Source organism: Mastomys coucha, unplaced genomic scaffold, assembly GCF_008632895.1.
Source record: "Mastomys coucha isolate ucsf_1 unplaced genomic scaffold, UCSF_Mcou_1 pScaffold5, whole genome shotgun sequence".
Lineage (NCBI taxonomy): Eukaryota > Metazoa > Chordata > Mammalia > Rodentia > Muridae > Mastomys > Mastomys coucha.
The window spans coordinates 73185006-73202213 of NW_022196911.1; the positions used below are offsets into that span (position 1 = coordinate 73185006).

Genomic DNA, 17208 nt, shown 5'->3' on the forward strand with positions numbered 1-17208 from the left:
AACATGTTGTTTGAGGAAAACAAAAAGAAATGAGTACATAAAACTAAAAATATAAATAATGTTTGGATGGTTCAGTAAAAGCAAAAACCAGCCTGGGTTACAGAAGGGTTATACATTCAAGATGCTTTTAAACCCAGTGGGATAACTTATGTTAAAACTGTGTTAATAGTTAACTTTAAAAATCTCAAGTTTGTTCTTAAATCTTCACAATACAAGCAAAGCTGTTTAAAATATACACTATACATATTTCTCATAGTCTCTCCAACCTCATTAATGCGCATTAGGCTTTTTCATATACTAAAAGGAAGGGTTCTCAAAGCTAACTTGCTCATAATAACCTGCATTATTTAAATGTTTTATATGGGTTAAAAACCTTTTCAGACTTACATAAATAGTATTTAGCAACAGAAGTGTTAATTTAAAAACTCTAAAGCATTTACAAATAGGTTGGAACAGCCTAGGGAGTTATGTGCACTGTACTTTAAAATGGTATTTACATCAGACCATTATTTTTGTAAAAATTTCCCTAAAAAATTAAAAAAAAATTAACCTATTCTAAACTAGCAGAAAAGGATCATAAAGAGTAAACCAAGAATGAAATTATTTCCTGATGGAAACCCCACACATCCCTCCTCACTTGGGTTTTACTCTACGAAACCACTGTGACTCCTAATAGGCTCTTCTATCAAGTGTCAAGACAATGTGGTGAAACAGTTTGTAAGGTAAGTTACTGGCCAAGTGAACTTGAAAAAAAAAAAAGTTCTTCCATCTTATCTCTGGCTTGTATTTAACTGGAGGGGCAATCTGAATAGGCACAATTCCCATTTAATGTGGAATAAAAGACAAGAAAAATAGGAAGAAAGGGTGATGGTTTGAGAGTATGAAGTGAAGGAAGGACAATAGCACATGTGGAGTGAACGGGCAGCAAAGACAACAGCGTGGCAATACCCCAGGGGCAGCCAATGCCCTCCTTGATAAACCAATATACCTCTCTGACCCCAAGAAGGGCTACAAGGGTTCCAGTACCTACACTGTTATCGGAGATAAAGACCAACCAAAACTGTAAATACTGGGAAGCTGCATCATTTCAGAATTTTATAATTCGCTCGATGACCATGTGCAGTTTATATTAACAATAATGTTCATGCCGAGGCAATGTATTTGAGGGATAAGAAAAAGCAAAATGTGCCACTGAGAGAAACCTGTTTCCATATAACTGGTCTTCATGCTTTCAAGTGGCTCTAATATACCTTGGATACTAAGCCAAGCCATGCAAAAGCAAAGAGTACATACTTTTCATTAACATTGGTATCTCATTTCTAAACCACTGACTTCAAAGTTGCCATAGAAACATATAACACAATACTGAAAGCATACAATTGAGGGTTCATGGATTTTTAAGAAATGCATTCCCCTCATCTATGTTCAACAGTCTTTTAAATCTTAGCTACAAGGCATATCAGAGGAAGGGAAGTTAAGTGGGGGTAATGTCTAAGGAACATACGGAATTCTGGAAGTAAGAAATGTTCCAGAAATGGGATCAATGTGCCAGCAATAAGCATAGTTCATTTCATTTGAAAATTCAGTTAAAAGAGCCCATAAACAGTCCCAAACCATAAAGTTATCACCTGCATAATTTACATAAACATTACACACTTGCACTTTGTAGACAACACTCTGTAAACATGGCCACTGGGGGAGGGAGACTCCCTACACCTCACTCATGACTGACAACATGTAATCATATTAAATAAAATTACTTAGCTTCAAAAGATTTCAAACCTGACCAATGATTAAGCTCCATGTCCCCATTTAAAAACACTTAAGCATTAATTCTAAAATGTCACCTAGGATGGTTTCAGGGTTATATGCTAGAAGCACAACTAGCAACTCCTCTCTAGCTGGCACAGACCTATAAACTTTAGTACAAAACCAAAAAAGTACAGAAACTAGGTCAATTTGTTAGCTACATATTTACAGATAATTACATGATTTTTCACTCATAATTGTTAAACTATGAGTGAAAGGAAACTGTGCAGGTTGAATTACCCGTACTTTGGGGGCAGGGCCTCTTGAGTATCAAGACACCCTTTCATTCATTGAGAAGTCTTACCTTCTCTACACTTCCGACTACCTACAGATGTTAATATTTTTATATCCAGTGGGCATCCTGCTGGAGAGGATTAACCTTTTCCTCTATTTAAAGAACCCCTTGTATATTTAAAAGTAAAGCAAGACAAAACCCCCAACACACACACACACACACACACACACACACACACACACACACACACACACACACACACACACACACACACTTACTTCAGTTTGGATTGCTGGAAACAGCTAACAGGTGTGGTGACATAGTACATGGCTCCCCAGTTTTTGCTCTCTACTTTTATTTCTTAAGATACTTATTTTTGCATGGATGGGTAGTGCAAGTTTCAGAAGCCTGAAATAGGCAGATATGATGCATATTTCTTATACTTATGATCTGAAGGCCAGCACTTGTTTAGAAATCTGAATATAATCAAAGAGGGAAAAAAAGTCAATACAACTTTCAAAGTGGGCTACCAGAATTCAGTAGGAAATATAAATGCACAAGAGTTCTCAGCTTCACTTTTTTCTACAGTGTTTAATAAAAAAATTTCTTTACAAATTAAGTTATTTCCAACGTAGATCTACTGTAGTGATTTCATAAAAGTGCAGACAACATAACCAGACACAGCAAAACAGACTTCAATCAGTAGTCCTTGCATACAAGAGGCACATACGCTGAATGTACAGCACACTCTTCATCCTTTAAGGAATCTGAGGGTGGGAAATTTCCAGTTCTTAACAACTCAGGGTGAGTGCCTTTTTAAAAAGGCAATGCTAAAACCATAGAAGGGAGACTTCTGTTATTAGGGATAAAGTAAACAGAATTTGTTTATATTCAATAATGATCTGTATTTTTGATAAGCAGCTCCAAGATGACAGCCCAATGCTCCTTGAGAAGACTATTTGAGAAGTGAGAATTTCTTTCATCATAGCAGATTCATATTTAGTATACCTTAAATATATTATTTTCTGACTTTAATACACATTAGGACACTTCACATTCTGAACATGAGACAAATGGAGAACTATAAAACCTCCAAAAGAATGGATTGCTTGGCTATAGGCATGGTGGTTCATGCCTGTAATCCCAGTACTTGAGGCTTACAGAAAGATTGCTAGGAATTTGAGGCCAGCCTTGGCTAAACATCAATTATCTAATCAGAAAGGACACATGTCTCAAAAGAAAAGAAGCAAAAGTAAGAAAGGCATGTTGTTTTAGACCAAATCTCTGCTTGGACAGTAGTGGCTCAGGAGTAGAAGGTGCATAAGGAACTTACTACTATCAACAAGGTAAGTTAAAAGGAGACAGCCCTCCCTTCAAACCAGTATGCTTTCTTTCCCAGTGATCATCTGCTCATTTTACAGTTTAGGAACCTTAGATATGTTTTAGTCGTAATTCCTTTCTTGGCAGTTTTGATCCTCAGCAAGAAACATGAGTATTAGTATAAGAGTAAATGAGAACCACGGCACCAATACTAAGAAACACAAAAAGTCTAGTTAAGACTGTGACTCAGTGGCTCTCTTAATCTTTGCAGAACAATTACTACAGTGTTCTTTGCAGAGTTCATTTTTCTCTGCAGCTTGTATCTTTTATTGCATTGTAAAACAAACTGAAAACAGTAACTGGCTCTTCCCCTATAAATTACTGCACTGTAATTTATAGTTTCATACTTTACCTAACTTTCTCCTCACCCATACAAGTGCTAAGGGGGAAAAAGACTGCATTTACTCATCATCTTCTCATAAGTATCAACCCAGAGTATTCACTCTTTAAAACCACAGTCTTGCTGTAACATCGGGTAGGGGTGGGGGCGGGAACAATAAAACTTGAGCCCTGGCAGACATGTTTAGAATGAGTTATACCAATCCATCTATACACACATATAGACACTCATATGTATATACAATATATACATACAAATGAAAATAACTATACCCAAAATGTGCACATTTAACAGTTTTAAAACACCAGTAGATCATGGTATAATAAAATTTATTTCCACTTGTAAATGGCACAAATGGAGAAATGCAAAGGTGTTCAAGTACAATGAAGTCATTTTTACAGGTGAAAATAAATCATATTATTCCAGTGTCCAAAACAATGTTATTCTATGTTTAAAATGCTAGACATTCACAGAAGCACAAAATAACTAAATTCTGCCTTATGATCTGAAAAAGTTTCAATTTTTGAAAAGGATGTACAGAAAAATTTTTAGTAGCAGGATGGGATCTCCAGGACAGTTTCTTTAGTGTTATGTTTACTTGATGTCCAGGCAGCCAAAAAATCATAATGACTATGTACAAAGCTCCATTTACTAGCAAGGCCTTGACTTCAGGCTGTGTTTCACCTGTGGGTGTGACTTCAAATTCAGGACTATTCATCTCTAGATATGGAAATGTGCAGAAGAGCAGAAGCTCTTTTAAAAATAAACATGCTTTCAGCTAACATTGTTTATACAGTGCAAACACTTTCTGATGTCAAAATTTAGGGTTAGAACTAAGTTTAAAAGAAAAGTTATGTGCAAAGGGCAGGGAATCTAATTAGGAATAAAATGTCTCAACATATGAGGATTTGCATTTTTAAAATGCTGACCCAAAAAAAGGGAGACCAAGAAACATTTCCCTGTCAGGTTCTGGATACCAGATATAGATCTACAACCTCTGGTGTGCTACACAAGCTCTCCCTGCTCTCATCTTAAACACACATATAATGAGTGTACACCAACAACTGGGGAGGAGGTAGTGTTAATTTGGTCAAATGCTGACATTTTCGCTTTTTTTTCCCATGAAGTACTTGCCCCGATTTCAGGGCATTTCAAACCCTTTCTAATTTTCCTGCTACCAGTTTTTACTGTGACAATTCCTGCCGTGTACATGATTCCACTAGAGTTATTATAGGTTATAAACACGAACTTACTCATTTTAATCATTGTGCAAACTAGATGCATTTTAACTAAATTGATGGTATAATCCAGGTATAATGTCCTACATGGAAAAACTGGGTGCCACACAATTAGATGAGGCAGAAATCCTTACTGGACAGGACATATAGTCGGTATACTAGTATGACTATTACACTAGTATGAGTGCATTATGGTCAAAATGGACTCAGTAACTAAATTTGACCACGTGGTGCTCACAATGAGCAATGCAATGTGTCTCTGGTAGTAGTTTGGAACGTGAAGAATTGTCTTGCATACATCTGATCTGCTTTCTCAATCTAACCTTCTGGTAGCAGATAGTTTCCAGAATGGTTTTTAAAGATGATATTCTTTTATAGTTTTGAACAGCCTATTAAACTCTAAAGCTTTCCCTTATTTCCTCCAAACATAATTTTCAATTTGTTTGAAACTCTTTAAAATGGTATTTTGAATGAAAAAAAAAATTAAAAGAAAAGCTCTTTTCATTAACTATACCAAGAATATGTTTACCTAAAAATGGATGGGGAATATGTTTAAAATCCTGCCTAGAAGTGTATGTGAATACTATTAACCTTCTACTGGATTTTCAAAGGAACTATACTATAGCTTCTACCTTTCTTTTGTTCTTCCTTTTTTGAGACACTTGAAGGCAGCCTTGAACCTGAGATTCCTATCGCTGCCTCCTAAATGCTGGGATTATAGGCATTTACTACCAAACCCTGATCTAATTTTTCTTTTAATTAATGTCAGAAATCCTCAAACTAATGTCAGAAACTTCTGAAGGGGGTTAAGTCATGGAGACTAGACTGACATACCTGGACAAGATATAAAATGTGGTTTAGAAAACCAAGAACTTCCATAGTAGCAGATGATAATTTGGTCACTACTTTGTTCTAATGATTAAAAGAATGCTTATCATCTACTAAACGAAAAGCAGGACCCAGAGTTAGTAGCAAGAGCTGTTCAAGACGACAGAAAGGGGAGCAGGACAAAAACTTATAAAAAAAAATAAAGCCTCTGATCTCTCACTAAAGAGGGCATTGTCCCTACTCTACCACCAACTCAAACTCCACACAAACCATGGGATATTAACTAACATTGATGAAGAACACTGGATTGATCCTTCATTGAAGAACAGACAAAACACACTCCCCAAATGTTAGTGGTCCCTGACCACTACATAATTATCTTCAATTTTTGTCTTCTTTCATTCACCAAACTGCCTAGTTTCTTTCTCAGTAGTATTTTAGCACTAGAGACTTCTGAAAGGGAATTTGCTATTATATGATATTAACATGGATCCAGATGGTCACTAAGTCTCAATGAATTAAGAATTTGTAAGGTACTACAGCAACAAAAACAGTGACTAAGCACAGAGGACCTGCAAATGAAGCAACAACTACAGTGTGAAGATTAGTCAGCAGCTGGTAGTCATTGGCTCAGTGACTCCTGGTGGCAACTAAGTATTTAAATAATTGACTATTGCTACTTGTAAACAGGAAATCCCATAAGCTAAAAAGGGGATAATAAAATTATGTCTATGTAGTGTGGTGAATATTCTAATAGATGGCAGTTCACAAATATGGCATCATTCAATACCTCTGGCATTTGCTTTGTGTTGGCTATTTGTCTTCATTTTTGTACAAACAAAGCAAAGGTACTGTTTGGAGTCAGTTTGGGTCAGCTGAGATACTGTACAAGAAACAAAATGTCAGGCTATACAGGCTTTACCTCCTTCTCCCTGCTGAACATCCTATCACAGGAACTTTCAGGGGCCCCTCTGGTCTTCTAGTTTTTCTCTTTGAAAGCTCACAGGTTTGTTAGTGCAATAGCCACACAGCTTATGATCTCCTTAAGCAACTCCATCTTATGATGATACAACCTACAAAATCTGACAAATTTCTGAAGCACTTATAGCAAAAACAAAAACAAAAAAAACTAAATGATTTTCTACCACTGAAAAGGTAAATGCAATCTTTCAATGTTCATGGTCTTCTGTTTTTTAGTCCAAATGAGGTTGAGAAATCAGATCAATTCATAAATAAAGAAAACACACTGGTGAGGAGTGGAGGTATATTTCAGTAAGAGTGTGTTTCAGCATGGATGCTGCCTGCTGTCAGTGACTCAAAGAATCTGGAATATAAAGGAAGGCTTTCGATCTTCCAATAAGCTTTTTAGGCTATGGATACCCTAAAGTGATGATTCAGATTAGTTTGCTTCATTTTATTTTTATATTGCTCAGATAATACCCTTCTAATTAAGCCAATTTTTTTCCACATACATACCCATATTTCCACTTTAAAATTTTTCCAAAAATTAAAAACAAAAACAAAAAGCCAACCACAAAAACCCTGGCAGCCAAATACTATGACATCCCAATTAGTAAACACAAAACGTAACGCTTTACAAAGACCAATAAAATATACCATATGCACAGCTTCCACATGGTAGTACCCAAGTGAGGAGGCTGTTGTGATGATGTCTGTAGGCAGTTTCTTTTGGCAGACAGCTCCAGCGGAATTGCCACTTTCAATTATTATGTATAAGACATGTGTGACCCATTGGATATTTGTGAAGTGACACTCGTGCTTCTGCTCATGCCCTGTTCCGTCCGTCCCCCAGAAGCTGTCCGCCTCAGAGCCTGGGGGCTATTGCGGACTCCCATACTGCTACCTCGAGGTACCCCTTGCATTGGCCCTGAGGGATGACCCCATGGTTGGGGTCCACCTTGCATCGGATGACCCCAAGCTTGTGGTGTGCCACCCATGGGATGACCCCAGTGAGGTCCTGGACCCCCAGTAGGATTGTGAGACCAACTAGAAGCTCCTGGGTAGCTGTGGCTGAATGCCTCAGGGGAGAGATTAGAGAGGACCATGTTACTAAAACCTAATCTCATGCTTTCAGAGTCAAATGCTTCAATTTCTCTGGCTTGACGCTCGAGCAGGCTACGTATTCGTTCTGTGCGTTCATTCTGCAAAGCCAACATCTCTTCTTCAATCTGTCAAGATAGGAAAAGGGAACAAAACAATCATTTTATGTTTCAGCTAAAGCAGCAATAACTACTCAAGATAATCAACAGCTATTTTATGGATAAATTACTGCTGCTGCTGCTGCTACTACTACTACTACTACTACTACTACTACTATTGTTGTTGTTGTTGTCTTTAAAAACAGGTCTTGTGGGCTGGTGAGATGGCTCAGCGGGTAAGAGCATCGACTGCTCTTCTGAAGGTCATGAGTTCAAATCCCAGCAACCACATGGTGGCTCACAACCACCCATAATGAAATCTGACACCTTCTTCTGTGTATTCATTTATAGTAATAAATAAATCTTTAAAAAAAAAAACAAAACAGGTCTTGTGTAGCCCTGGCTGTCCTAGAACAACAACTTCTCCCTCTTCCTCTTCCTCTCCTCCTCCTCCTCCTCATCATCATGGTTTTTAAAGACAGGTCTTCTTGTGTAGCCCTGGCTGTCCTGGAACTAGCTTGGTAGAACAGGCTGGCCTCAAACAAAGAGATCTGCCTGCCTCTGCTTGTTCAGTGCTGGGATTAAAGCTGTGTACTACCACTGGTGGGCTCCCTTTCTTCTTTGTCTACATAAAGAAACCTTGTCACTCTATCTCAAAAAAGGAGATGGAGCTAGCATTCTTCCTTTCATAATTCAATAGTCTTCACATAGCTTTATATTCTTTCTGGTTGTATTGATGCAAGGTTTCATATAGCTGAGGTTGGCCTCAAAGTTATTTAGGAAAAGATGATCTTGAACTCCTATCTTCCTGCCTCCACATCCCAAGGACTGAGATTATTTGGCTAATTTGTTTGTATTTTACTGTTTTGACGCCCTCAGGCCTTGATAAAGTATTTGCATGGCAGGTATGGCCACTGCTTGCTTATCTTCAGCTTCTCCTTGTGCTGAGTGTACAAGGCTCATTTTTCTTATTGGGCCAGAGGTCCAAGAGTTTGTCCTCGTAGCATTTTCTGTGATTTTCTTTCTGAGTTTCCTTAGTGCTGGTGAGAACATGGATGATGGATTTATGAACAACTCAGATCTTTTGAGTGCTTGAACACAGTGATACATGTGATTGTCAGTATATGAGAGAGCTCCATCGTCAGATCATTGCATTTGTTTTAGCAGTTCCTCTGTATCTCCAAGGTCCCAAATCTTAGTCTTTGAATGGCTCATAATCTACCCATTAATTATATTCCTTTGAGTTTTAAATTTCATTATTGAGCACAGTGGTATATGACTTTTTAATTCTAGGACCTAGGAAGCAGAGACAGGTGGAACTCAGTGAATTTGAGGCCAGCTTGGTCTGCATAGTTAAGTTCCAGGACAGCTAGAGCTATATAGTGAAATCCTGTCTTCAAAACAAAAAATAAATAAATAAAAATCAAAAGCTCATTATTGAATACTTGAAAAAACAAAAACAAAAACAACAAACCTAGCAAACTAGAACTAAAAAGCATTATGAAAGAAATCTAATACAAGCCCTGCTAATATAAGTAGAGTTTTTGTCTTCCAAGTGTGAGGTCTTAGGCTCAATCCTCAGGCAAAAAATTAAAAAGCTATGTACCTGGGTTCACATGTATGTACGTGCGTGCGCACACATGTGCATACACACACACAAAATCCACCCAATCCCAAACTTATAGGCACACACATATATTTAGTTCCTTTGATAAAAAACAAATGCTAGAACAGCTCTCTTCCTACTATTTATACCTTTTGTTCTAAGAGTGCTCTGCGAAGGGAGACCCTCTGTTCCAGCTCTCGAAGCTCTCGATCATGTTGGGCCTCAGCCTGCATCTTGATTTTGCTCTGATATGCATTCAACAGCTCCAGTTCCTGCTGCAGCTGCATCTTCAAAACCTGGCATTCTGCTTCCTGTGCTTCATCCAAACGCAGCTGAGAGAAAGAAGAGAAACTGATACATTCTACTGTGAACTATCCATTCATGACTTACATTCTACTGTGAACCATCCATTAATGACTTACAGAAAAGAAGAATGAGAAGACAGACTACATTTTTTGTACACTATATAACTTATTTCTTGTAGCCTGGTATAAAAGATAATAGCCAATATCCTATCATAATCTGTTCTGAAGATGCTTGGATAACTATGTTTGTTCTTAAGAAAAGAAAAATCCAGAATAGTTTTGGGTAACTAAGTGTTCAATCTCTCCTTCCTTAGTGGAAATAATTGCAGAACCAAGTCAACAAGCACAGCACACAAGCTGTTTACCTTTGTTCAGTCCAATACCTAAAAATGGGTTGTACATTTTGATGTGGTTATATGTGTAATAGTTAGAAGTACCTATACAATATCCTGCATTTTACCTCCTAATCTGCAAAGTCTAAAATATTTACTATTCCATCCTTTAAGAAAATACTTGCATAGTATTTCATCTGTGCCTTCCAAGGTAACCATTTAGATTCCTACTCAGAAAACTACATTTTGCTTACAGTTTACTCATCTGACCTCCCCCACACCCCTGATTTTTTGAGACAAGGTTTACTTCTCTGTATAGCCTTGGCTGTCCTGAAAGTCATTCAGTAGCCCAGGCTGGTCTCAAACTGAGAGATATGCTTGCCTTTTCAAAGCTGGGATTAAAGGCATGAGTCACTACCTCCCTGCTTACTCATTTGATCTTGATAAGTTGTTGGAATCCCCACCTGTAGGGAGCCATCATAGGATCTTGTGTCTAAATATATCAGTGAAATTCTATGTACACCATGCTTTCCCCAAACGATGCTAAGAATATGGATGACTACTCTTTTTTCCTGGGCTATTAAAGAGCTATCATTCCCAATTTATCTTTCAATTGCTAGTATTTCATTTGGGTGGTAATAAGAAAGGGGTACTAAATTTGTTTTGCCTAAACAAAGCAAACTCACAGCTTGTGTGGAGAGCATTTCATTAATGCTATGATCATACTGCTCAGCCAAGATGGCTAACTTCCGAGTCTGTTCCTCCTTGAGTCTTTTCAGAACAGCTTTGTGCTCACTCTTTGGTGTAGTCTCCAGTAGGTGATTCCTTAATGCTTTGTACTGTCTGGTTTGAATTTTGCAGGTATCCTGGAACTGCTTTTTTATTTGGAGTTCTTTAGACTGGAAAGAAAAAAGAAAAGGGGGAGGTCTCAAGATAAAGCATTTGGCATAGTGTCTACTAACACCTATACATATATAAAGCCAGAAAGAAAATAGAGAAGAAAACCACAAAGGTATTATGATAAAATTGTAGGTATTTTTTGTATCTGGCAAATATACATGCTACAAGCTCATAAATTAAATGTGGTAGTGATAAACACTGACAAGCTAAAGTTTGACCAGATATGTGAGGAGAAAATAAAACAGGTTTCTTCGATCATTTACAACACTTCACTCCAATTTCTTTTCTTTTCTTTTTTTCCATGGTAATCTCAACTCTAACTACAACCTATAATAGAACCTACTTTTTATGGTATCTATGTACAAAACTTCAGATTAATTTTGAAGTATGCGATAGTAAATAAGTATTACAACTGTCTTTTCTTTAACAGAGTAAGTTAGACAGAGTCATACTCAGCAATGGTTCATTTCCTCTGTCCTACAATACTATGTCCAAAGCTGAGGCATCCTGACAACACTCTATCATTAATTCACATTCCCAATCCTTTAGAAGAACATTTTATTTTGAAACAAGGTTTTGATTTAATGGAGTTGTCCTTGAATTCTTTTGTGCTTTAGCCTACTCAGTGCTAGAATTACAGGGCACATGTACCATCTACAGTAATGGTTTACTTTATTGTTTAACATCTGAAGAAAATTTTGAAGTCAGTTAACTATTCTTTTAATGGTCCAAGGCAGGGACAACCATCTTGGAGTAAACAAACAAACTCAACAAATATTTTTGAGATAGAAATATTGTAAGATGTTGCCTTTAAAAAGGTTTTATTCATTTTTTATTAAGCTGGATGGGAAAGTGCACATTTAACCCTAGCAATCAGGAGGCAGAAGAGGAGGATCTCTGAGTTCAAGACTGCAGAGCAACTTCCAGATAGCCAGGAAACCATGCCTTTAAAAACAAACAAACAAACAAACAAACAAACATATATACATTAAAGAAGATATATTTCTATAAGGTATATTAGTTCAGCATAAAAGTGAAAATATATTCACTCACTACACTGAGACAGAACCTATGTTAAAATTACTTTTATCATTATAAATAATGCCAGGCACAAATTAAGTTGGGTCAATATACATGTCAAAAAATACAAAGTTTAGCCGGGCGGTGGTGGCTCATGCCTTTAATCCCAACACTTGAGAGGCAGAGGCAGGCGGATTTCTGAGTTCGAGGCCAGCCTGGTCTACAGAGTGAGTTCCAGGACAGTCAGGGCTACACAGAGAAACCCTGTCTCGAAAAGCCAAAAAAAGAATACAAAGTTTAGTTGGGGATTAGTTAAGAGGTAGAGCACTTGCCTAGCTCAAATCACTAGGTTCAATTCAGTGCCATAGTAAAGTATAATTAAATCAACTTTTACATATTTGTTCAGGAAATTAAGAATCCCAGACTGAGTTACTTACAACAAAAGGAAACTAACAGGTTAACATGTTGACCTGTAGACTACAATGTCAACATCAGATACTGCATATTTTTAAAATACTGATTAAGAATTCCCAGGGCTAGAGAGATGGCTCAGAGGTTAAAAGCACTGACTGCACTTCTAGAATTCCTGAGTTCAATTCTCAGCACACACGTGGCAGCTCATTATCTGATGCCTTTTCTGGTGTGCTGGCATACATGCAAACAAAGCACGCGTATACATAAAATACAGAAATAAATCTTTAAAAGAATTTCAGCAGCTAAATTATCTGGTGATTCTTTTACTTTGATATAAAGTACGCAAGCAAACGAAGCAACAGGGAGTCCACACAGAACCCAAGCAAGCATGCTAAAATTGAAAGGACCAAGTCAAATCAGCCTCTCAATGACTAAAAATACAGCTCTGTCAAGAAGCTTACACTAACAGTACCTTCAAACTCTTAGGTTGTTGTCGAACTTCCATGACATGTTTTCGCCTTAGCTCCCGTTCCCTTCTCTTATTGTATTCCAGCTGGTTAGTGAGCTCAGTTTGATGCTGCAGTCTGATCAACTCACAGCGCATCTTCTGAATAGTGTTGAGGTGACGAAACTCCAGTTCTTGCATGGATTCATGCTGTCGCAATAGCATTGCATGTTCCAAGTCCTTTTGAGTTTGCCTTTTGTTTAACTCCTAAAATATAATTCAAAAGACAAAGGTATAATTTATTGCTTTACATACCAAGGGGGGAAACATTTAAAAAAAAAAAAAAAAAACCAAATCAATAACACTAAAACATGGATGTAATTAAGCCAGTGCTTCAGTGGCTACATAGTAAAAACTAAGTTCCCATGATTTCTGTGTCTGTTTGTGTGTACAAGTAGTATCTGAACATAAGAACTCTCCATCCCACTAGTTCTATTCCATAAATTTAATAAGGAAAAAATAAGTTCTTAATCAAAAACTTCTTAGAATAATATGTAGCACAAAATAGTGTCTAAGAAATGTTATTCTTGCTGGCCATGGTAGCTCACACCTATAGTAACTAAATTAGGAAGGCAGAAGTGGTTTGAGGACAAGTCTAGTCATGTCTACCTATCAAGTCCTAGATCAGGGCTGTATTATGAGACAACTATCTGAAAACTAAAATATAATAAAATAAAAATATTTAAAATTATTCTCTTAAAATATTTTTGTTCAAGCCAGGCCATAATGGTGCATATCTTTAATCCACTACTCAGAAGCAGAGGCAGATGGATGGATTTCTGAGTTTGAGCCAGCCTGGTTGATCTATAGAGCAAGTTCAAGGATAGCCAGAACTACACAGAAACACTCAAAAAAAAAAAGTTTTTTTTTAAAAAAATTTCTTTTGTCCAGATAAAAGGGGGATGGAGAGATCTGTTGCTCATGCAAAGGACTTGGGTTCAGTTCCCAGCACCTGCATAGTGGCACACAGCCTCCTCTCCTCCTCTAGAGCATCTATCTGACACCCTCTTCTTTGCTCCAGTCACTGCAGGCATATGGCATACATTCTCTCTCCCTCTCCTCCTCCCCCTTCACACACACACACACACACACACAATTAACAAAGTAAGTATGCACATACACCTTTCAATGGCACCTTTTGCCCTGCAAACCTTCTCCCTGGAGGCAAACAGTTTTTTTGCAAATGTTTCTCAGCTTTTCATATTATCTCACTTATTATAATATATCCATTTAACAAAATCTCTCCTCTCTCCCTCTCAGTACTAGGATTACAAGATTATTTTTTTTCCTTTAGGGAAGACTGGGCTTTGTGGCACAAGCTTTTAATGCCATTACTCAGTTAACAAAGACAGTAGATCTCCCTATCTTAAAAGAAAAACGACTGGTAAGGCTGTCAAGATGTCTTAAAAGATAAGACATCTTGGCGTCTGCTTGTCAACCCTGAAGCTCAGTCTCCAGGACCCACAAGGTAGAAGGATACAACTAACTCCTGTGAGCAGTCCTCTTGTCTATGTATATGCATGTGTCCACCCAAAAATAAGTACATAAAAATATATTTGAACAACATTCATCCAAGTAATAATCAGTATGATTATTAAAAGTGTTAAATGGCTTGAGAGGTAGAGCCAGGTGGATCTCTTATGCCAGCCTGGATCTCAGAGCAAGGTCCAGAGCACCCAGGCCTACACAAAGAAACCCTGTCTCGAAAAACAAAACAAAAAACCAACAAGAAGTGTTAAATGGTAATACATACCCCTCATGGTACCCATTCCAGATCAGAGAGATAGGAGTTACCAAATTTATTTTCTTATATTAAAAAACAGGTATTTTTGTCATTCACATATTACTAGTGAGTTATTTACTGAATGCCTGCTACAGACCAGACAATGGGCATATAAGAATTGAACAAAGTTTATGACTTTACACAAAGTCAGTTCTAATGAGGGAGACAGACACAATGACCTCCAAGGTGCTGGTGCATGTGTTACTATGTATTTGTGTCTTCATGTAAACATAAGAGGGAAAAAAAGCAGAACACTTTAAAAATGTATTTATTTTTATTTTATGTGCATTGGTGTTTTGCCTGTATGTATGCTTTAAGGTGCCAGATGCCTTAGAATTGGAGCTACAGACAGCTGAGCTGTTATTTAAGGTGTTGAGAATTGAACCCGGGTCCTCTGGAAAACCAGCCAGTGCTCTTAACTGTTAAACCATCTCTCCAGCTCAGGCAGCGCACTTCTAGAGAAAGGAAATGGTATTCAGAGGTTTCTCTCATGTGCTACCATAGGGAAAGAGGTCTTGTGAGCATGTGTACAATAGTAATTCAAGTACAGAGAATGAATATATGTACAAAAGCAGAAATTTGGAAGTTACTGAAAATATTCAATTTTCTTTTTCTTTTGAGTTTTCAAGCCCATGCTGTCCTGGAACTTGCTATGTAGACCAGACCAACCTCAAACTCAGAAATCCACTTGGCTCTGCCTGAGTGCTGGGGTTAAAGGCATGGCCCACCATGCCCAGCAAGATTTTCAATCTTCAAAAGAAATTCATAAATAAGGAATTTTATTATAACAGATTAAGTTAAGGACCAGCTTGACTTAATAGTGAGTTTGAGGTCAGAAGGACCTACAGAGTAAGGCCTTGTTGAAAACAAAAATTTTTAATTTCCAGCACTGAAAGATTTATTTATAGTAACATTTAAATGTACATACCTCCCTGACAAGGTCCTGTTCCAAGTTGTGTCGCCCAAGTAACATTCTTCTTTTGAAGCGACGACACTCTAGCTCTAGATACTGCCTTTGACGTCGAAGAAGATTAGCTTCTTCTTCTGCCTGAAAATGTTGTATATTCTCCTTCTGCTTTGAAAGCCATTCCTGCTTTTCTTTTTTAGGTGTGCTCTGATTTTCATTCAGCTCCTGGAAACAAAAACAACCAAAAAAATTCAGTTACATAAAAATTAACTATATGAACGTATAATGTAACATAGTACATTTAACTAGTAATTTTGAGTTTTATTATTGATATCACCTATGTAGTCCAAGCTAGTCTTCAATTTACTATCCTCTTGCTTTAGCCTCCTCGGTAGTAGAATTATGTTTAAGTGTGAATCCTCATAACTGGCTATGGTAAATTTATTTATTTATTGTTTACAGTGAAGGGAACATAATGTAAGGCCTTGATCATGCTGTAAGCTACACCACCCCCCACTCATCCATTACGTGGTAAACTTAAAAGCACTTGTGCTTTTTTTCTAATAACAGCTCAATAAACCTAGAAAAGGAAAGTAATATGTTCCCTGCATACATCACAATACATACATAACTTTAGTTTTGCAGCTTAATTTTCATGGTTCCTGGCTTTAAAGCACAGAATAACTGGTTAATAAATAAAATACCTTTAAAAAGCTTTCTAAAACCAGGTGTGGTAGCACATGCCTTTACTTCCAAACCTTGGGAAGAGGAGGCAGACAGATCTCTGTGAATTTGTGGCCAGTTTGGTCTACAAAGCGAATCCAGGATAGACAGGGTTTTCTTACATGGAAATATCATGTCTTGAAAAAGCAAACAAACAAACAAAAAAACTGGGCTGGAAAGATGGCTCAGTGGTTATGAGCACTGACTAGTCTTCCAGAGATCCTGAGTTCAATTCCCAACACCCACATGGTGGCTCACAATCATCTCTAATGGGATCTGATGCCCTTTCCTGGTATATCTGAAGACAGCTACAGTATACTCATATACATAAAATAAATAAATCTTAAAAAATTTTAAAAAAGCAAAAAGAGGATGACAATAACAACAATGAAAACTTTCCAAAAAGAGACAGGAGTGATATCAGGTAAAAAAAAAAAAATTGTATTTTTAATTGGAATTATGGATAAAATATAACAAAACACCATTTAATCCTTTTGTTTTTCAAGATTCTCAAATTTTCTTTTCTTTTTTTCTGTAGACTGGATTTTTCTGTATAGAGCTGGCTGTCCTGGAACTCAATTTATAGACCAGGTGGGCCTTGAACTCACAGAGATCCAACTGCCTATGCCTTGAGTGCTGGAATTAAGGGTGTGTGCCACCACTTCCTGGCTCTCAAAATTTCTTGAATGAAACTACCATTCATTCATATTGAGCAAAACTGAAA

General features: G+C 37.3%; 1 protein-coding gene across 1 annotated transcript in view; it reads right to left on the reverse strand.

The window, feature by feature from the left end:
* Positions 1–2615: 2615 nt before the first annotated feature.
* Taok1 (TAO kinase 1) overlaps positions 2616–17208 on the reverse strand; it is an 88667-nt gene continuing 74074 nt past the window's right edge. Inside the window, exons 18-22 of the mRNA XM_031354046.1 lie at positions 15783–15986; positions 13039–13278; positions 10919–11131; positions 9745–9927; positions 2616–8019 (exon numbers count right to left, since the gene is read on the reverse strand). Of these exons, the coding sequence (XP_031209906.1) occupies positions 7558–8019; positions 9745–9927; positions 10919–11131; positions 13039–13278; positions 15783–15986 (1302 nt within the window). The 3' untranslated portion in view covers positions 2616–7557. The remainder of the gene's footprint in view (positions 8020–9744; positions 9928–10918; positions 11132–13038; positions 13279–15782; positions 15987–17208) is intronic.